Source organism: Odontomachus brunneus, unplaced genomic scaffold (genome assembly GCF_010583005.1).
Source record: "Odontomachus brunneus isolate Ranch 3 - 2012 unplaced genomic scaffold, Obru_v1 Obru_scaffold_035, whole genome shotgun sequence".
Taxonomy (NCBI): Eukaryota; Metazoa; Arthropoda; class Insecta; order Hymenoptera; family Formicidae; genus Odontomachus; species Odontomachus brunneus.
This window is the reverse complement of record NW_022639485.1, coordinates 743,974-765,748: the sequence shown is the minus strand read 5'-3', so window position 1 is coordinate 765,748 and position 21,775 is coordinate 743,974. Positions and strand designations below refer to the sequence as shown.

Below are 21,775 nucleotides of genomic sequence, written 5' to 3'. Positions count from 1 at the left end.
TAGCTCTTAACTGTGACAACTCAAATCATTGCAGCTTTATTCAATAAAAAACGTGTAAACCTCTCAGCAATCGAATGCATGTTGAATCAGAAAAGAGAAACAAAGTTACCAAAGTTCAAAGACACGAAATTGCAGCATCGATGAAAATCGACGGGACAATAATACCTTGCGATCAGTGTATATGTGTGTGTGTAATTTTTCTTCTTTTCTTCTTTCTGCAGTGGTATAAAATTCCAAGGAAGTGATAAGAGGAAAGAGGAATAAGACGAAAGGCACGTGGTACGGTTTCTCAGAAACGATTTACTTGTCGGACTAATTACATGGGGAGACAAACGTCGTTGGAATGTGCGCTCGGGCTCCGAATGTAAAACACTTCCGTCGTATTCATCTATGTAAGAGCCTCTTTATCGTCGCCGTATCGCGCATTATTTATCACTTCGCCTTTTTCTTACTCTCCCTCCCTGCCCTCCCCCGCCTGCTCTTCAGACAATGACTATCGCGGTGTTCGGTAATTATCGGTGCGCATTACAGTAGGCACTGTAAATAAGCCAGTTGTAGATACGCTGTTAATTTTCAACCGCGTCGCGGCTGTATGCGTGTGCTTACGCATGTGCGTGCGCGTGTGCACGCGAGGATACTTTGTCTCTTTAACGGCGGGAAAAGAAAAGAGAAGAGTTGACCCGACCACACTGTCTATGCCCGATACTAACAGGGACGATAAATCCGTATCGTTAAAGCGCAGCGTGCGATTCCTGGCAGCGAGAGTGCATCTATCAGGGATGTAGCTTTTACTCTACAACCCCAACGAGAAAAAGAGGGATCTTCTCTAGGACATGCAATTTTATCTCACAGAATCGGCGAGTCGTGAACGCGTCGCGCCCGACAAAAGCGTGAGGTAAAAAGTACAAAACATAACGAAATATATTTTTTTAATATACAGGGTGAGTCAGTAACTATTGCCACTTGGAATATCTCCAAAGTAGAAGACACAAACATACATAATCTTCAGATCTTCGAAATTACTCTACACTGAAAGAAAGAAAATATCTAAAAAATAGTAAATATTTATTTAATGGATATGCTAATAAAACATATTTGCTTAAATTGAAATTCTTTCATTTAAATAGAAAAAATAATTGTTTTTACGAAAATCTAAGCTTTTCTTAAAGTTTAAAAAATGTATATTTTTTAAACCTATCTCGCGCCGCGAGCTAAATTCCGTTAGCTTTGTTTGAATTTTGTTTGCTATTTTTTGAGGTTAGGGCGTTTTTCGTTGCAAATGCTTGCCTCATTTGAAGTACGCCAGAAATATCAACAAAGCACCAAGCAGTGAAGTAGTATGTAATTCAGTTTTCTTTGTTAATTTTGAAGTGTTTGTATCTCTTTTCAGCTACTTTTGAACCGAAAATGCTTGCTCCACTTGAAGTGGAGCAAACGTTAAAAATTTTGAGTTTTGGAAAATTGAGTTTTTGAAAATTTTTTTGTTAAAATGTAGTTGATTTTGGGATGATATTGCTTTATTTTAAGATTTTTGGATAATAAGTGAATTAGAAGATTTTTAGGAATTTTTGCTACTTTTTTCTTGATTTTGAAATTTTTGCTACTTTTTTTCTTGATTTTGTGAGGTAGAGTATGATTTTTTTGTGTTTTTTGGTTAAAAATGTTTGTTCCACTTGAAGTGCGCTAGAAAAGTCATTTTATACTCTATTATACTAATTTATTCTGTATATTTAATAAAATATTCTGTATATTGAATAAAATAGACATATTTTTTATCGCGAATATAATTCACTACTTGATAAAACGATCAATGTCGATCTCATTGGACGCGCGTAGGATTGGCGTGCGAGAACGGAAAACGTTATCTTCGAATACCGGCGAAGAGCGCTTCTCCGGTATCTTTCGGGAGCAACGAGCTAATCTTCTCTTGTGCAGCGGTGTCTGCGGCCAAGTTAATTAGCAAAAATCGCGGGGGAACAGATAAGCTGGTTTACTCTTTCTCTATCCTGGTCTTTTTCTTCCCCTCCTCTCCTCTTTCTCTTTTCCTCTCTTTCTCTCTCTCTCTCTCTCTCTCCCTCTCTCTCTCTCTCTCTCTCTCTCTCTCTCTCTCTCTCTCTCTCTCGTTGTTTCCTTGGGACCCCTCGTCGATCTTCTTCCTGTCTTAACTCGCCACAGCGTTCCTCGTCTGCTTGCAGCAGCTTACATTCGATCGCAGGCGGATGAAAAACCGAGCGGGGAACTATCGAAGGAATAAAAGACTTTTCGTTCGCTAGCGACGGAGCCGGCCGTAATAAAAGCTTAATTTATAAGGTGACCTCTGACCTCGTCTTGGTAAATGGTGCACCGTTATCTTTACGTAAGCGTAGACGACTACGACGTCGGGAGCGCGATCGTAGGAGAAAGAGAGGTAAGGGGAGGGAGCGCGGATAAAACGACAAACTATTGTTTTTCTCGCAAATGTATAATAATTCGAACTCTTATGAAAGAGGGTATTATATTGGACAACTAACAAGTGCTGTATTATAAAATTAATTTATTATCAAATTAATTATTGTTAACTTAATTATAGTTTCTACGACATTTTGTTTATCACAAAGTTCGACATCTAACACGAGCGAAACTAACAGTAAATCACAAGAGATAACAACCTTGATACGTTGTACTAATATTTTTTTAACCGACTTCAAAAAAGAGGAAGTATTCAGTCTGTCCTGTAGGTATATGTTTGTTTGCGTGTGTCTTACAACTGGAAAATTGTTAGAGATATTGAGATGAAACATTTTGTAACTTGTTCAGTATATTATTTACACGGTTCTTGGATTAGTCGATTGTCATTATTCCGATTTGCCCACGCGATTTAGCAATTGGACGATTCCACTACCACATATTGCCGGCCTGTGTGCGTTTTATTTTTCGAAAAAGAACGCCGCTCACAATTTGTCGAGCTTACTTTTCCAAGTGGAAAAGCCCCGACGTGATCGTCAGTTACGATGTTTTCGGAGTCGCCGGCCGCGCCCACGTCGCGACGGTCCCGAGAGAATGTGCACGTCGTTGATTGTGACGGGAACGAGCTTCCGGCTTCGCCGAAACTCAAACGCGTACGTAATTCTCTCGCTATACCGGTCGCCAAAATGATCTCGTTTGCTGCAGACAACGGTAAGCGCGTGTGTACACACATACACACACACACACACACGCACACACACACACACACACACACATTATCGACATTAAAATGGGCAGAGCGCGTCGATGTTAACTTTCTTGCGGCGCTCACTCGACGTTACGTCACTAATTACCAACAAGTCACACGCTATTAATCTCGCATGTTTAATATCGCGTATCACTACGATCTCGTATGCGGCACGTTAAACGTTACCGTGTCGTTTAAATCGCTCATTAATTCCCGAGGAAAACGAAAAACGATACTGTCCTGTTTTGTTCTTCTTCATCTTATCTTCTCACGTTTCCGATGTTGCGTTATTTATTGTTCAGGAAGCGCCATTGTGCGGTAATACAACGGGATGAGGGGAGGGAGGATCGATACAATTTATTAGGAATACAATTCGCCAGAAACGAGCGGAAGCGTCGAGGTGACTAAGCGGCCCGTCAGGTGAAATCATAAACGTCATCGGCCGGCGTTCTCCTGCCGGCACTTCCGGTCCACCGAGGACCGAAACTGTGCACGCACACCGACCGTACGTGTGTACGGCCTCGGTCTCGGCTGTCGCGTCGCGTACCGACCCCCATCGCGGCCGAGAACTCGCCCAGAGTCATTTCACGCCCGGCAGAGCGCGGAAACGAGCGTTTACTCGAGATTTCGTTCATAAATCAGGACCTGCCTGAATGTCCTGCCTGCCCCGCGTCGCACCCCCGCGGTCCGCCACGGCTACGGGGGGTTTCCACCTACGGTGGTTACAATGGAATCCGGATTGTTAGGCGGAATCGCTTGCCGGAAATCGACGGGGCTCGACGGGGGACGCGATATCGTTATCGGATTAAATGATCGCGGACACGACGATCCGACATACGATAGCTCGTGATTTTTGCGAGCGTGCGGAATGCAAGTATCGACGGTGAATGGGTGAGCGGGTGAGTGGACCAAGAGTGTCAAAAGCACGTGTTCATCACGTCGAATGTCTAGTGAAGCATATTTCCACACTTTCAATGCTTTCCACGAAGACCTTAGTAGGTAAATACAAAATAGTGATACTGGAAGTGTTAATCTATTTGAATTGAGTGCTATTATTTTTTTTAAACGGACACATACTTGTTCATTTTCTATTTACTTATTTGAGTGTGTGGGAAAAAGTTATTCAAATCGCGATTTCTTAGAGAAAATGGATCGAGTCACAAAAATTACGTGTTTTTTATCTATTTCATTGCGCTGACAGAAAATATATGTAAAAAATAAGAAATGTTTATTCGATAACTAATAACATATTTAATTGCACTAATATATGTATTTTTACATTGAGAGAACAAATTTCTTTCTATGGAAAAATATGTATAATTTTCTAAGATATCGTTGCTTCTCAGAAAACCATTTGTTTATTCTATTTAATCAAAAGAATGTAGATATTTAAGTAAATATGTTGTTAGTATGCATCGAAATAAATAATTCTTATTTCTCAGATATTTTTTCTTCCAGTGTACATTAGGTATCGATCTAATGAGAAAAAATTCAGTGATGTAGACATATTTTTTATTCTAATGATGCAACTGGTTAATATAGATTTGCGTGACTTATACTGCGTTATGAAACATTAATATTGACCGTAAAACTGTACACTGAAAAAAATTATTTATGACATAAATATTCGTAGAGAAATACATTTTATTTCACAGAAATAAACTTTATACTCCACAAATAAACGTTCAAGTATTTTTGTCGGTACTAAAGCGATATCGCAAAGAAATATTGGGAATATCCAGGAGGAAAAAACTTCTCCGCGGTAAAATAATGATCGCAGAGACGTACAAGGTCGTAATCGCCGTTCCAGCACGTGCCTTTCGTCACCGCAATATTTATTCCTTCTGCAGGAAAATTCAACGACTATCGGGGAAATGTGGCAACCGTGATATTACTTTGATTTGGAAGAAATAAACAGGTGACTGCCGACAGCCGGGTAGCGAGTGCCGGGAGCTTAGAGCCCGTTTCGCTCGTCTCTTCTGCGCTCTCCTTTTCCGCTCCATCGCTCTCTCATACCTGTTTCGGATCATTTTCGATGTTATCCCTGCAGCATATGCCCGACATGGGGCAGATGGCAAAAAGTGTTAAGTTAGCTTATAGTGCGCAACGCGGCTCGGTTTTTAAAGGCTCCTCCGAGCCGTCGCGAATAATAGACTAATCACAGCGATCGAATTCATCGGCGAGCTCGTCGGAGCCGGGAACGAGAGGTGGGCTCGTCGTGGCAACACGAGGAAATTCTAATTTCGAGCGCGAATCTCACACACGAAGACCCGAGCGTTCTCGTTAATGTCGCCCGGAATGTGTACAATGCGATCGATTCTCGCCGATTCGTGTCGCTAAGAAGCGGATGAAAAATCGCAACAAAGGCAGAAGCCCGGACGAGAGGAGGAGAGGAAGGAGGAGGCAGCAGCAGCGGCCACATGATCGTGCCTTCCACCTGTACGTGCACGCATACACGTACCAGCATCAGCAACCAGGGGGATATATGTTGGTCCCTTATACGCCACAGCTGCCAGAATGTCGACGGTGTTCCGTTGGCGGAGAGAAAGGGACGTACAGGTGCGATCGTTAACTCAATTGAATTTCGTTAAGTAAAAATGTGCAAACAACCCGGTTCTCGAGGCAAAACGCCTTTATCATTTTCCCGTCGACCACCGCGACTCCCCACGTACACGCGTGCCCCTCGCGCTGCAGACCCGACGACGCTCTTACTTCGCGATGTCGCTCTCTCGTGGATGTTGTTTTCTTCAACGTGCACACAGACAACATAATAGCTCCTCAGCAAGTAAAGTTACATCTTTCTGAAGCGCGCAATGTATCCCTTATGGAAAATTCTAAAGTGAATCGCCTTCAAAAACCTCCAAAGTTCCACAAAAAGTGTGAACTAATTTTTAATCAATATTTCTATGTACTTATATAATCTTGCCCTAATATTCTAATGGTATTAGAAGTCGGCATGAAAACCTGACTGAGTCAATAATCATATGTCTCTTTTTTTATTATTTATCTTTCTACAGTTATATAATTAATCACCTATGTAATTTGTGTAATTTTCTAATATCATTAGAATATTAGAATAGAATTGTAGGAATATACGGACATAGGAGAATATTGATTTGAAATTATTTCTCATATACTTTTTAGGACTTATGAGGTTTTTGAAGGCAATTTAATGTTTTCTAAGTTTTTTATTTTGCACTTTGTAATTATTTATTAAGAGTGTGTTTTTGAAATCGCTTAAGAAAAAGTTTCTTTTGAAATCTTAAAAATAAAGGTTTCATCTTACATTTGGAAATATTCTCGCGTTTTCGAGAGAGTAATGGAATTATCCAATTTCCAGGGCATCTGGACAAATCCGAGTAATGATCTCTCTTATCTAACCTAACATAACCATGTAGATAACACACTGAACAAGTTACAAAAGGTTTCATCTCAATATTTCTAACGATTTTCGAGTTATAATAAAACATAAATATATATATAACATATATAACATAAGACAAACTAAGAATCTCTAGTTTTTCAAGTGAAAACGAAATAAATTCATGTGTTAAAGCTATTACGTTGAAGGGAGGAGTCTGTATATACGTATATACATACAGGAAGAAATTCTATATTATAACAGGTGCCATAATTGGAGTAAATTTTTTAACTCGACAGCAATATTATTGAAACTAACACATAATAAATCGAGAGTTGGTTTGAACAATATTACTATTATAAATTCAAGATTTAATAATAATAATATCCTTATTAATTTACTCCAGTCATGGTGCTGTTCACCAATCCTGTTGATACAACAGCATTTTTTCCATGCGCGTGTGACAAAGGACGGAAGATGTTCGATAAAGCGCGCGAGTTTCAGGACTAACAAAAAAAAAAAGAGAAAAGAGGTAGAACTCGTCAGCCTAGCGCACGAGTATACTTTCGACTCGGCGAGGAAGTCTATTTTTTCCCCCCTCGCGCAAGAAAGAGAGAAGAGAGAGAGAGAGAGAGAGCGAGCTAGAAGCGCACGTATGCCCGATGGCACCGAACGGAAACTCGAAAGGACCTCGAGGTAGGTAAAAGGCGCGCTCTCGCGTGTATGCGTGCCCGACCGCGCTCGTGTGGGACAACGTGTCATTAAATCGAAAAGGCACTTGTGCCGCCTGCACTTGCCGTCCAGGAAGAAGCACCTGATGGCTCCACGACAGGGTGGATTTTTTAACGGTCGGAAACATACCGCCACATAGTGATTCCGAAGGGTGGCGCTCCTGCACTTTGGGGAGCGATCGATAGATGATCGATAATGAGACGCAGGTGCTTGCCCGCGTATTGTTCCCCATCTCCTCTTGATTCTCTCGGGCTTGATATCCCGCTCTATTCGCTTCTTCTCTTCTTCCTCCTCCTCCTTTTCCGTCTTCACTTTGTCGTCGTCTTCTTCTTCTTCTTCTTGTTCCGCTTCTCGCGCCTCTTCTTATTTCGCTTCGCTCGCGCGCTCCATCGTCGTCGTTCTTTTCTTCCTTTCCGTTCGATTCTCTTGTTTCTCCCGGACCGCTTTCGCCTCGATGCATTGTAGCAGCGGCTCCTCCACTCTCGCGATCTCCTTGGGCGCTCCTCTTCGTCCGTTCTTCCACGCTCCTCCTCTTCCTTTTCTCTCACTGACCTCCATTCGCATTTTCATTACCATCCCCATCTTCGTTCATCATCGCGGGCTCGTTAATTGTTTCCTCTTTCCCATCCGCCGTTCCATTCCTCATGATGTTTATTACGTTGCATGTAACCCCTCCGACGAGCTGGGCGGCTCGTTTAACGTAACGTTACGATTCTGTTACGTCGGGCCTCATACTCGGGAGCAGCTTCGAGACAGTTTATTAGCAACCGAATGAATGCCGTGATAGCTCTATTGCTTATAACCGCCGCTAAAATAACACAGTCCATCTGACCGCCGTTATTTACGACACAATGCCTGCCACGACGAGCAGTCGTGATCGTCGTAATGAAGTGCGCTTCGATGACGGTCGCAGGTTTCGAGCGATCGTCGAGAGACGAAGTACAGAGAGACAGACAGAGAGAGAAAAATGCACGTATGCACATCGGCGCGTTTCGTAAGTGACGGGACTCTGCCGGGGTGGGAACGCGCCGTAGGGTGGTGGCGCTCCGAAAACGACGGTTGAAAGTCGCCCGGCCGCTCGCGTGGGACCTTCAGGTAGACGTGAAACTTTTTAACTCTTCGCGGCGCAGCGCAGCACTCTTCAAGGCGCTCGGGGTGTGCACCTGCTATACACCTGTTGGCCGTTGCTACTCCCGCTGTCCATCGGGAGCGGGCGCGAGCGAGCGAGCGCACGCTGCGCAGTGCGGCCACGTCTTGTAGACCGTTAGAGGGAAAAGCGAGGAATCGGTACGATCTTCGGTTCCGAGGAACAGGATACGCACCCCGAGTAGTGACAGGAAGTAGTGTGAGGGATAAGGGGAGGAGTAAGACTCCGGTAAGAATGATGTTACGGGGGAGCAGTCGGGCCGCAGCGCGGACTGATCGTTCGATTTTTACGCAGTCAGGACGCGTGAGCTTAGGGAGAAATGGGTTTAGGAGCTTAAAACGTTAACATATTTAGAAATTTATTACATGTATATTGTAGTATTTATGTTAATCCTTTCCCATCCACCAAGGGCGCCATGTCAAATTTAAAAAATCTTTTATACAACTAGAAAACTTTCTCGTAAAATTTCTTTTGGAATTAAAAGAAAACTATGGAGATTTCTTGTGTTTTAAGTCGAAATCTGAACTATCGCGCTAATTGTACAACTAATTTGAAATTCAAAAGGTATCAGTTTTCTGCTACAGAAGTTTCTTATAAAATTCCTTCTCTGAACTAGAAAAAGCTGCGACGTCTTTTTGAACTCCAAATTTAAATCATTCTGATTTCGCAATTGATTTAATACCTGAAAGGTGTCATCGCAGAGTTTTTCAAGATTTACAAGAAACGGACGACGTCGCTGTGGCGCGCTCTTTTTTTAGTGCGCAAAGAGTATACTTTTCGCATGACAGGATTTTTCAAAGGAATCTTTCGGGTAGCCCTTTTTCTTCGAAGACACCGTTTTGAGACGCGCGCGAGAATTTCAATCGGCTGGCGTTTCGCGCATGAACGACACCGGACTTTTGTGAAGGACGTTATGAAACGAGAGCGCTACGCCGTCAGAGTCATTCAAAAGACGACGCGGCGAAATTGTTTCTTTCAACGGGCAAAAGCTCGGCAATCATACGCTATTAGCCTCCTCCACAGTCTGATCCAGCACGCGCTCAGGCAATGTCGGTTGCAGGCCAATTTTCAAACGGGCCAATGGCCATCTCGCATCGGCGGCATTGAGGCATCACGAAGAAAGAGAATGATCGAAGTAGCGTGCGTTAGTTATGTGTTACGTGTCCAACGCGAAGGTCCTTAACCCGACATACTTCATCTGTATCTTTTTCTAGAAGATTCTTTACTCGGCCTTTACTCTTTATTAAAAAAAAAAAATACAAGATCCCTTTCAATCCGTATAATAAAAAGGAAAGGAAAATATGTAGATACCTTCTCGTAAAATGATTATCGAGTTATGAAGAATTAAAAAAATAATTTCGTGACGAGATTGCTCTTGCTCACATATTTTCCTAAGGCCGTATAATTTCTGCTTCAACAATATTCCTATTCTCTTCTTCCTTCTCTCTTCTCTCCCTCCCCCTCTCTCGGTGGATCAACGGAGCGATCGCTAACGGCTCGCAATTTGCAAGAACTGGTCGATCGTGCACACGCGCGCAGCCGAATCGTTTCCACCAAAGGCGAAAGACGGTTGAAGGGCAATTATCGTGCGAAGGGCCATCAGGTATTCCGTGGCGTGCGGAGGAGGACGCGGAGGAGCGCGTGCAACGAGGAGGAGAAGGAGGAGGAGGACGCGGAGGAGGACGACGGAAAGAAGGAGACGAGGGAGAGCCTGATACACTTTTAATACGGGACCGAAGGAGAGCCCCCTGCACAGCAGGTGCACCGCAGGTGATTCTCCTCGTCCTTCTCGCTCGCCACGCGCGGGCTTCCTCTCACGATTCCTCCTCGACGACCGGCCTGTGTGCACCCTGCGTACGCGATCTCCCACAGTGGTGGACTTCTCGTTTCTTGTTTTTCTTTCTTTTTTATTCTGCGCGGAGGGGAACAGAAGGGACCTTCTTCGCCGCATCGCCGACGAGTCGGCAGAAAGGATCCGATCGGTAATGGTGTCTGTGCCAAATGCGCCTATCCGCCTAATGATTCTAACGATTGTCGATTCGCCCGACGAATTTCCGAATCGCGGCCTATCCCGTCGGGATCCGATCCGATCCGATCGTGAAACCACAAGCGCGAGTTCCGCGCGATGTTGCGGATTAAGAAGGAATGAAGATCAAACGGAATGAAATTAGAGTTCAGTATTGTAAAATAAAATAAAACAGAAAGAAGAGAATAAAATATATAGAAATAAAGTAATACAAAAGAGAGAGAATATATAATATAGAGGAGAGAAAGTATAGATAAAGAAAAAAAATTTCTCTATATTTAGAATATATATCTGTATTTATCAATGTAAAAAAAATATAGAACAAAGAATAATATAGAATAAGAAGCAAAAAATAAAATATTGATTAAAAACATAGTAAAATTTGAACTAGTAAAAATTAAATAAAAATAGATAAAATATTAAAATAGTAAAAAGTAAAGTTAAAATGATAAAAAAAGTTATATAAAATATCTCGACAAAAGGGACGCGGTCTGTTGAGGTAGAATTCGTTTTATCGGATTCGGCGGACGCGTTTTGTAAAATCATCACCAGCCTTTCGAAGTGAGGACTCAATTCGGCATCTTTACCTATTCGTACGTTTACGTTATCCTTGCCCTACACTCTCGTAAATCCACATAAGCTCTCTCTCTCTCTCTTTCTTTCTTTCTTTCTTTCTTTCTTTCTTTCTCTGTCTTTCTCTTTCGGTTTCGAAACGATGCCGCTTGTGGGCCCGCGCTCGAGGATCCTCGGCGATGCGTGGGAAAGAAACGGGGCGCCAACCCTTTTTTCAAGGCGGACGAGCAGGACGCTGGGGGTGGAAGCGTAAGCGATACGCTCCGCGGGATCCTGTTTGAATTTCATTAAGCGACCTGACGCCGCGTCGGGATTCGTTCTGGTTGACTGGCGTGTCCGTCGAAGCGATCAGGTATGCCAAAGTGGCTTTCTTGTGAGCATTCCGTGAACGGTGACGTTCGAATGCCGCGGCTAAGGATAAACGTAACCACGACGGGTATCTCGAATCGACCCGCGAGATCGAATTGCGTGGCGCTGGACCGGCTGATTTATTGTGCTCGCGTCATCGCCACGTCATCGTTCTCCACGTGTCATATTCAGCAGGAAGCGCGGATCATACCACGTGATTTAATCTATTCTTATCTGCTCGTATCTGTTCGTCGATTGACGCACACGTACGCGAGGGAATTGCGATCCGCAACAGATACAACGAATCTTGAAACAACATCGTGTTCGATCTTCGCGTTTTATTACGGCTCTGTGTGCGGAAAGAAATTTCTTTCTCCGTGCACGGAAAAGAAATTTTTATGAAACGGAATGCGGACGAGACAAAAACTCGGTGACGAGAAACGATATTTCTGTTTTACCCGTCGTGACCGAAAATATTCACACTTGAAACTACAATTACATGGTTGACATAATAGACATGACATAAATTCGGTTGACATAATAGAATCATTTATAGAAGATTTGTAACTTTTCACGTCATTGTCGCTAAGCAGGTATATGCTGAAAGAGTTGCGTTTGTAACAAAAGAAAATAACAGTAGGACGTAACGATAACGACGCTGCCGAAAAACTCTGCTGGCATGACTGATTAGTCTGCCGTCTGCACACCTATTCTGTAACTTTTCACGGCAGCGTCGTTATCGTTACGTCCTGCTGTTATTTTCTTTTGTTACAAACGCAACTCTTCCAGCATATACCTGCTTAGCAACAATGACGTGAAAAGTTACAAACCTATAAATGATTCTATTATGTCAACCGAATTTGACCATGTAATTGTAGTTTCAAGTGTGAATATTTTCGGTCACGACGGGTAAAATAGAAATATCGTCACCGAGTTTTTGTCTCGTCCGCATTCCGTTTCATAAAAATTTCTTTTCCGTGCACGGGGAAAGAAATCTCTTTTAAACTCTTTTGCAACCGTATAAATAAATATTTTATATTTATTCATAGTAGACGCATTACATTACACGTGCACATCATAAAAATAGAATAATATTGATGTAATATCTCGGGGAAAAATCGGTCCACATATTGTACAGTAAGCTGCTTGAACCACTGAACAAATTTTGTCAAATTTTTGTCCAGTTTCTACGCAGTAATTTTACAACTAATGAGAATGTGCTTAGATGTTTGACAGTAAACCGGCAGGTGTCTTCGTAAGCTGCATATATTTCTATCAGGTTTATTGGATAGGATTATTAGGTTGAGTGTATTCTAAGATTTTTTTTCCGGCACTCGCGGTGATCCCGTCTCGTTAGATCTACGTCGTTAATGAATCTACTCGATCACGGTCAAACCGGATCGACTCGACGAAGCTGCTTTCCATGCCATTCGCAAGCACTCGCTCGCTAAACGGCCTGGAGAAGTCAAGTCAGGCCGACCCGAGTCGGGATGGGACGAGTCAAGTTGAGTCGAGCTCGAAGTTTCGCTTCGCGCAGAATTAACGGCGGTTACTTGCGCGCGCGCGCACGGCTGTTTCGAGACGCGATTCCGACTTATCGCCGATGGGCGCGCGTGTTTCAAAGTAACTCGCGGCACGAAGAAAGTAACACGTATTCCCGCATACACCGGGGCGTATTATCTAAATTACGCGAAACACGCACATTCGCGCCGACCGCTCGTGGCGCCGCAGATGAGTAATCCTCGCGCGCGGCCGCCGGATCCGCGCCGGATACCGCCTCACCTGCTGCATAACGAATAAGCTCTGTCAAAACATTTTATCGTTCGACCGTTGCCGTTGACATTACTGTTGCGTAACGCAATTTGCGCGCCGGGCCGGCCCGATGTGCCGCGAAGAAGAAAGGAAGAGGGAGAAGCGGGGGAGATCGAAGAGGACGCGTACAAGCGAGAACACTAACGCACGCGTAATTGACACTTACTTTCTCCCGCGAGATCGTCGTCTACGCGGACTTTTATGTCTGTCGGCTCGTCGCGAGACAGCGCGCTAAACGAAGACGGGAACGCGAGAGGAATGAATGGAAAATCCGGCGGATATATGTGCCTGATGGCGACTCTCTTAAGCCACCTGTTGGAAGAGGGCGCGATAAATTGTCGATAATCGCACGGTCGATTACGCTGTATATATATTGTGAGGCCTCGTTATACGTAGCGTAAACTGCTCTAAACTGATTAATTACGAGCGAGGCCAAACTGAGCCAGGTCGCCAAACTGGACCAGGCCGAGCTGACCGGTATTCCGCCTCGGAAATGGAATATGCGTGTCACACAGGCGCACAAGCTGCAGCAGTCAGCGGCGCACTCGGGGAATAGCGAGCGACCGGACCCCCATAAAAGATCGGCGCAGCTGGATTTTTTGGAAAAAATCCCGGGCGTATGTGCGCGCTCTCTCGGACATGCGGTTGCCCCGGGGAGACAGCCACGAAGAAGAAGAAGCCGAAGTGGCGGGATCGAGGAGGCGAAGGAGAGGAGAAGATGAGGTGGAAGGTTTCTTCTCGACGGCCTCGGTGAAGAGCGAAGAGAAGGTAGAAGAAGAGAAGGAAAATAGAGGAGGTGGAGGAAGAGGAGGAGACAGAAGAAGAAGAAGAAGAAGAGGCAGCAGCAGAAGGAGCTGCCAGGAGCGGCAGGAGAAGGATAAGAAGATTCAACGGAAGAGTCCGTCTGTGGCGGTAGAGTTGAAGGAGGACAGTGAGGCGGGCAAGGTGCTGCCAAGGTGGCGGTTAGGGCAGCTGATCTTCGAATAGCAGCAGGTGAATGTGAAGAAGCTCACGTGGATAGAGCGAGACAGGAACGACGGCGGTTGTGGTGGCGGCCGTGGAGGAGGAAAAGGTGGAATCCACGCGTGCATAAAAGGTGTTTCGTTATTGTTACCAGGCGAGCGGCAGCCCCTTGGATTTATTAATCTTGTTCTGCCGGCAACATGGTCCCGTCGCCGCGCGACTGATAGACCAAAAAAGGACGGCCGCCCTGCTCTCTCGGCGCGAGTACGAGCTGAATTTCTCTGTGCTCGAATTCTCAGCGCGTTTAATTGCAGAATCGAGCGTGCGGAATTCTTATTGAGCCGTAATCGGCCGCGCGGCGACGTTTTATCGCCCTCCGTGTCGCTTTTACGCTTTCTGCGGAGTAAGCCGATGACAAACGACGGCTTTTGTGTCTCTGAAGGCGAGGCAATAATTTGCCGAGCCGGCGACTGCAGAAAGGTAACTTCGCGGATAAAAACGCTTTGGAGCTTTAAAGAGTATTTATTCTTCACAAACAATTTATCTTTCCTAAATAATGTTTTTCGAAGATTTTACAAATAAAGATTCCATAGATATTTCTTGGGAATGAAGGTTTCCTAAATGAAGGATTTCGTTCAAACTGAAAAAAAGCTCTCCGCGGCGCAGACGGCGGTGGCAAGAATTGACGGCTAGTTTCCCGCCAACAAAGTATGTACCTGTCGGTCGACGGTCGCGTGTATTCATACCCGATTGACAACATTCTTTCCCATATCGAGCGCTCCGTGGAGGGTACCGAGCATGAAGAAGCCGTGCAGTGAGATCGGAGAACACAAACAAGCTCAGTGGCCCGTGTACTCTCCTCGTCGCGGTTGCGCGCTCACAAAAACGCACGTATTTGCCTTCATTATGCTGGATCGCCGCTTCTTGTCGAGCCCTACAAACCGACCCGAATATCCCGCAAAAAGGACGGTAATAATTTACAAAAAAGGAAAAGAAACGACACAGTCGTTGAGTTTACCACCGTTCTTTATTCGATACTTGTACCTTGCATCGTCCAAACGGGGTCATAAAATATGAGTTTGTCTCTTCGAACGTCCGCGAAATCCGACATCGCCAAGTATAATGTCAAGTGGTATTGATTAATCGACAGATTAATTTTCATCATTCGTGAATTATAAGACATGACATAAATTGTTTGAAAGACAACGCTGAAGATCGTGTCGTTTTTTGACATTCGCAGAACGCAATCGTGATTTATCAGTTTCGTTGCGACACGGTTGTATGACAGACGCGATTATTGGAGCACGTCGACGTGACAAGGACGAACTCACACCCGCACCCTCTCGCCCACTTTGCGGGCAGAAGGTGAAAGGGGACGCGCATCGACTTGTAGGACCGTTCGACTTCCTTGCGAGCGCCCGTTCCCATGTCCTCTCCTGGTTCTCGCTTTATGGGGCTTTCCGTTGTCGCCGCTTCCCATGGACTTCCTAAACATTGACTTCCTTAAAGGAGGCAGGGAAGAGCAGATGGTCTATTAATTCGATGGCCACGAAGGAACTGCCGCCGCCGTTACCACCTCCACCACGACCACCGTCACCACCGGCGCGGACACCTTGCAACGTATGACGAAAAGAACCTCGCGAGAACCACCCTCCCCTGCACCTTCCCAGGCGGTGCGCACACTTGTCACGGCCTGTTTTCAGCCGTTAAATTTGTCGAATTCCCCCGTGACTACGCGACGGTGTAGTCAGGAAGGATGGGAAAGTAGGCTCGTACGAATTCTTGAAACTTGCCGACGATGCCGCGCGCGTGACTCTAAGATTTCAGCAAATTTGGAAGACCTACATTGAAAGAAAAAATATCTGAAAAATAAAGCAAACCGAATATTTGCTTTAATTTCATATTTTTTATTAAAATGCTAAATTTTCTGTTAAGGTCTGGAATGTCTTTTGAGTGAAGAGAAGCTCTCGTAAGCTTTTGACCCTATTTTGTGGCATTCAAAGTCTTAAATTATTTTTTTAACAAAATTGTAACTTATTGATGGGTATAGATTAAAGATATCCGTATAGAAAATACTTCGAGATAATTAGGATCCGATTTCCCACGATAATCATAGGTTCTAGGGAATCTAGGTTCTGGTTAGAAGTGTAACATCCAACTGTACGTGCTCCTGTTTGGAGATTGACGAATAAATCGACAATGAACTTAATCGGAATCTCTGGTCGAAAGAAAGAAACTGAAATTCTGAATTAATAAATATCATTAGCATCTATAATTCGTATTATTTTACTGATAAAGACTCATGTCTCCCTCCATTTCTTGCAACATTTCCTGTACGTTTCCTGTAGGGATCGACACCATTTATTTTATCAGAAGACGTATCTTTCTAGGCCATGTTCTCTCAAATGGTGAGACGCACATCACTTTGATACTTACATATTTTCAATCTTCCACATCAATAGCTACTAATTTTGTCAATGTTTAGCTGTGCCATCACACACTTCCTAGCTACAATTTTGTCAAAAAATTAAGATTTCGAATGCCGCAAAATGGAGCTAAACTTGGCCACACTCTTTGATGCTTGTGATGAATTAAGGATAGATTCGCGAGTATACAAACTGATGAAACAAGTAGCCTTCACTCGAGTGCAGAATGTATTTTTCTGTGTGTAATTGCATGGCATTATATGACACAGTGCAATATATTTAATATCATCGGAAAAAGTAATTAAAAGCGATGACTATTACTTTGATTACTGGTGTGCGAGACAATGTCGCGCGCGCGCGCAAGTGTCGCCGATTATCGCGACGGGTCTTATGAGAGAGCGGTGTCGTGCGAGTACAACAACTGTAACGATGTAAAAGGCTTATGATGAAGGGCTTATCGGAGATACAATTTGCATGCTGTTAATGACACGCTGTTCCACCGGGGGAGGGCAAAAATTCGTGTGTCCCTTAACGGTGCAATCATCGGCCGCATGGTTAATAAGTTACCGAGTCATTCGGTCCTTCCTCTCGAAAGACAAAATAAGATATACGCGCCGGCGAATCGAGAGCCCGCTTTATCTCCTATCGACCGATCGATCACAATAATAACGTATCTGACGTTGCACTTTGCGCCGTAATTCGCGTGTATGGAAAATAATATTAATAATAGGACCGACGAGGCAGAGAGAGAGAGAGAGAGAGAGAGAGAGAGAGAGAGAGAGACGACAGAGTTCGCGGCGGGACGATAGCATTGCGCCTATCGTCCGCGAAAATCTAAATTAAAGCGATAAACCCCCATCCGTTTAAAGGTAAAATATCATAGGTATTATCGCGGGGAGTGAATCGCGCGGGAGAGACGCTCGTCCTGCCGATTATTACCGACCGAGATACGACAGAGGTTATTTATAGAAACCGGTTAATTATCTTTACAATTACACAGCCATCAAATATCCATTAACGAGGCTGCTATTATCCAATCGCAGATACATGTTTGATATTTAAGTATCGTCGCGATTAGCGACTAAAGTCCCGCGTAAACACGATAAACGTTTCTCGCGCGTTCCCGCCGAACGGATCGGCCGGGGGGAATCTAATGAAGGAGGAGGGCAGAAGGGGAGAAAAAAGTTCTCGGCGTAATGGGAGAGGAGGGGGAAATTGTACATAATTCATACGGAATCCGCGTCAAAGGTTACTGACGAAAAGAAACATCGCGACGTGCTTCTATATCAGACGGAGAAATCGACGCGCAGTCGTCTCGGGCGCGCTTATGCAAGGTAGTTTCATCCGAATGAATATTATGCAATTAATTTCCACGAGAGATCTATTCGCGGATAAGTCAACGATGCGATAACGTACACGCTGAACTCGCCGAACGAGCGCGGCTTCTGCGCCTCGTCGTCCTCTTCTTCCTCGACCTCCCCTCGAGTCGCGCGCGCGCGCTCACCCTCGACACCGGCCCTCCTGAGGTCGCGAACTGTCTCCGCGTCTCTGCGAATTTATTCCCGCTCGTGTTATTCGCTGATTACAAACAGCATTTTATCAGCGTGCATACATAGCCGATAACTTGCATGGTCATCTGAAATTTACACCAGCGTTATGCAAACAATGCGATAAGTAGTACGTAACGGAGCGAGAGAGCCGGGACGTTGAATTTGCTTCATGCGCGACGACAATCGTGGCGTTTGTCGAAGTCACAACTAATTGCTATTATTGTCTGTATATAGGCTGTATAATGACAGATATATTTCTATGTTCTTATGCTAGAAAATTACTGCATCGTACATGTTCTCACGAGTTGTATGATACTCAACACTTGACCGCTACTCTTCATTTTCATTGATTTCAATGCTAAACTCAAATCTGAATCGTCAAAGATGCCGTAAATAAATACGATTCGCAATACATATATTAACTCGTTCCATTGGCTCTCTAATAGTTACATATTTAATTTGTTATATATAGTTATGTTTTTTTATTTGTAAATTAGAACAACGTACAGGTACATGCGCCATTTAGTTCATTTCTTCTATAAATATTAATTATAATACATAATATTAATAACCACAAGAAATTTCTAATTTCTTCTGCTATCGCTTTCTCTCTCACTCTGCCTTTCTCCTTCCTTCTCAAACTTTCTTTTGTTCTTTTACTTTCTCTTCTGAATCGTTTTCATTTCTCAATCATCTCTATTCCGGAATCGCCTCTATTCCTGTATCGCAAATCTGTTTGCAAATCTCGATTTCATCGCGCTATCTTATAGATGAGATTTTTCTATATCTTTGGAAAAAAATGTTTTTAAAAATATTGATTTTTAAAGTTAGGATAGTTCAAAATTGCCCAGATTTAACAGATGCAAATTCTATCATATATCCCAAAAATATGATTGTATATGGAGAAATAATTTTGATTATTGGTTTGCTGATTATTATTCAACTAAAATTTTGATTGATTAATGCCACTATGATATATTAATGATTCTTCGATAATGTTTCTTTTCCTTTTTAATTTGTTTTGTATTGTTTGGGAAGAATTGGTCGCGGCACGTGAAATAAATCTATCGGTTTATCTGCCAATCGACTTTTCGAACCAACCGACTGGTATCGGGATTCGTTCGTTATTCGGATTCACGTCGTGACGGAACAATGCGTCAAGATGAACTTCCTGGCGCCACGGATCCTCGTGTTAATGGGCGAGGAGGACGAAGTGTACACGGCCGCCGAGTCGCTTCGGTATGTCCTGCGGGAGATGCGAGGACGAAACGAATCCGCGGGATGAAATAACGCGTGGTCAAAAGACACGGGGGTGCGCGAGGGCCGTGGAAGAGGAATGACGGACGAAGGAACGAGCGGAGGAAGAGCTGCCGAGATAAATAGGGAGGCAAGAGAAAAGGGAGAGATACAGGGAGAGGGCCGCGAGATACGATCTACGATGGCTCCCGTCTTCAGCGTGACTCGTAAAAGGGCCCGAGACTTCAGGGTACCCTTTGATAATTTCCGACCGCGCGGGCCCTATTTCAAAGTATACGCAGGTATCCCTGGGTATTGTTTTGACGTACAATTACCTACCCTCGGATTGTTAAAGCCGCACCGGCCCAACCACACCACTTCGGCGCGGTGTTAACGTCGCGGAAACGAACTTCTTCGGCTCCTCGGCGTCGCGGCGAGTACATGACTTCGCGCATTATTTTCGCCGCGCGTTTACTCGAATCTACTCGAAACTACGCGAAATTCGACGGGAATACGAGCTGCATTTGAAAGCATAAGCAAATCATGTAATTTGACAATAGTTGTTTGATCTGGATTCCGGATTGGAAATGAATCTTTCGTAGATTTATTTCTGATGTTTCGTGAACATTTCAGTTTACTTTAGGAAAAAGAACAACCTTAAGAACAAAGAGAGAGAGAGAGAGAGAGAGAGAGAGAGAGAGAGACAGCCCGAAAAGATAAAATATTAGGTTGGAGCAAAAAGTTTATCAAATAAAAGAAACAAAATCCAATTCCAGAGAATTCCAATTTCAGAGAATTAATCATTTTTAGGAATGAACTAAACAACATTGACTTCTTTTTAAACGAAAACTTCCTATTTTCGTTTCGATACCCAAACATCTTGTGATAGTTTAACAGAAAAATTATATCTGTTGCATCTAATAGTTATAAACAAACACTGGAAGGGTAGGGAGCACCGTTCCACGAAGCATGCGAGATACATCGCGATAGACGATAACTTCGTTATGGGCTGCGAAATTGGGCCAGTCGAATCGTGATATGGCGAGCCCAGAATATCGAGTTATCGCTTCTTCACTGATAATAGTAGCTACTCTCTAAGTTTTTTAGAATGGAATCTCACTCAAAGCGAGTAAAAAGTGACAATATTTTTACTAGAAACGAAAATGCCACTCAAAATTGCAAAAATTAAAGTTTTACTCAAGCGTAGAATGAATTTTGACTCCATATGAGCGAATATTTCAGTTGATTAGAGTGAATATGTTCTTCTACCACACCGGATTCATTCTCACCGGATTCAATATCGAGTGAAGATATTCACTGGACGATTCAGAGTAGAGAATTCATTCTACGTGTGTGTTCGATATTGGAGCTAAGTTTCGTTAAGAAATGCGAGCTAATCAAAACATAAATATTAGCCGAGGTCTTTGGAATAGCTAATTTCGTCCGTGTGATCCACGTGACGTTGGAATGATACGTGGACAAATCATAACATAATATAACACGCGAATCGTATTCGGCTGTTACGCGTCCGAGAAGGAAACACAACGTCGGCTAGTCAATCACGGCTTGTAATATGGCGAAGAAAATTTAGACGTTTGTTCAATAAAACGAAATCGCGAGAGCCCCCATCGACTAGAAACGGAACGACCGTTTAAAAACCAAATTCACTATCAGTGAATAAAAAATTGCTTCAATTTGAATGATTTCGTAGTCCCTTTACTCTACTTCTCGAGTGAAATTTGACTTAAAAAACTTAGAGATTAGCGAGATTACTTATATACTCTTAGATTGTTATGATACTCGCAATAAGCTGCTCGTCGATACTAATAACTACTATAATTTTATGCAAATCAACGAGACGTTAAACGTTAGGTCGCGAACTACGAGTTTGATTGGCGTCAAACGCCTTTCTATTTGCAACAAGTGGAAAGTTGCCAAGTGGACATGATCTCGAAAAGGACCGTACTTCTCCGCAAAGTTGCATGTCCTTGTCTCTCTTCCACGCATGAGGAAGACGCAAATCCGGAAATGGGAGAGTGATTCGTACGAAAGTGACAATAATCGCGGGCTTGCGCGCATACTCGATACGTGCACACGCTGCACACATGGACCTATGGGTTCATGCGTTTTGTACCAGCTCGGTGGAAAGAGCGTGAAAAAGAGCCTCGGGAAGAAAACTGGTTGGCGTCTTCACAATGGCGGGCGGGATTACGTAGGCGCCCTTGGGATCCTCTATTCAGGATCAGTCTCCTTGAATAGAACCTCGGAAAGGATAAGTGCCTGCCCCCTCGCGATCGCGTTGGCTGTGTTCGCGGCGTGTATTCACATCCTTCATACGTATACATGCGCGCGCGCGTGGAAATACAGATTGCGGGAAAAGTTCATAAAAAAGAGAAAGAAATAAAACG

The 21,775-nt window shown here is 43.8% G+C and overlaps 1 protein-coding gene across 2 annotated transcripts in view; it reads left to right on the top strand.

Annotated features, from left to right (window-relative positions):
• Nucleotides 1–21,775, top strand: part of LOC116843743 — a 185,929-nt gene that overhangs the window by 117,954 nt on the left and 46,200 nt on the right. The window contains exon 8 of one of the 2 annotated variants that reach the window (XM_032814457.1): nt 222–2,004. The exons of the other annotated variant lie outside the window; for it this stretch is intronic. Within the exon in view, the coding sequence (XP_032670348.1) occupies nt 222–245 (24 nt within the window). The 3' untranslated portion in view covers nt 246–2,004. Of the gene's footprint in view, nt 1–221; nt 2,005–21,775 lie in introns of those variants that run through there. 2 annotated transcript variants of the gene reach the window in all.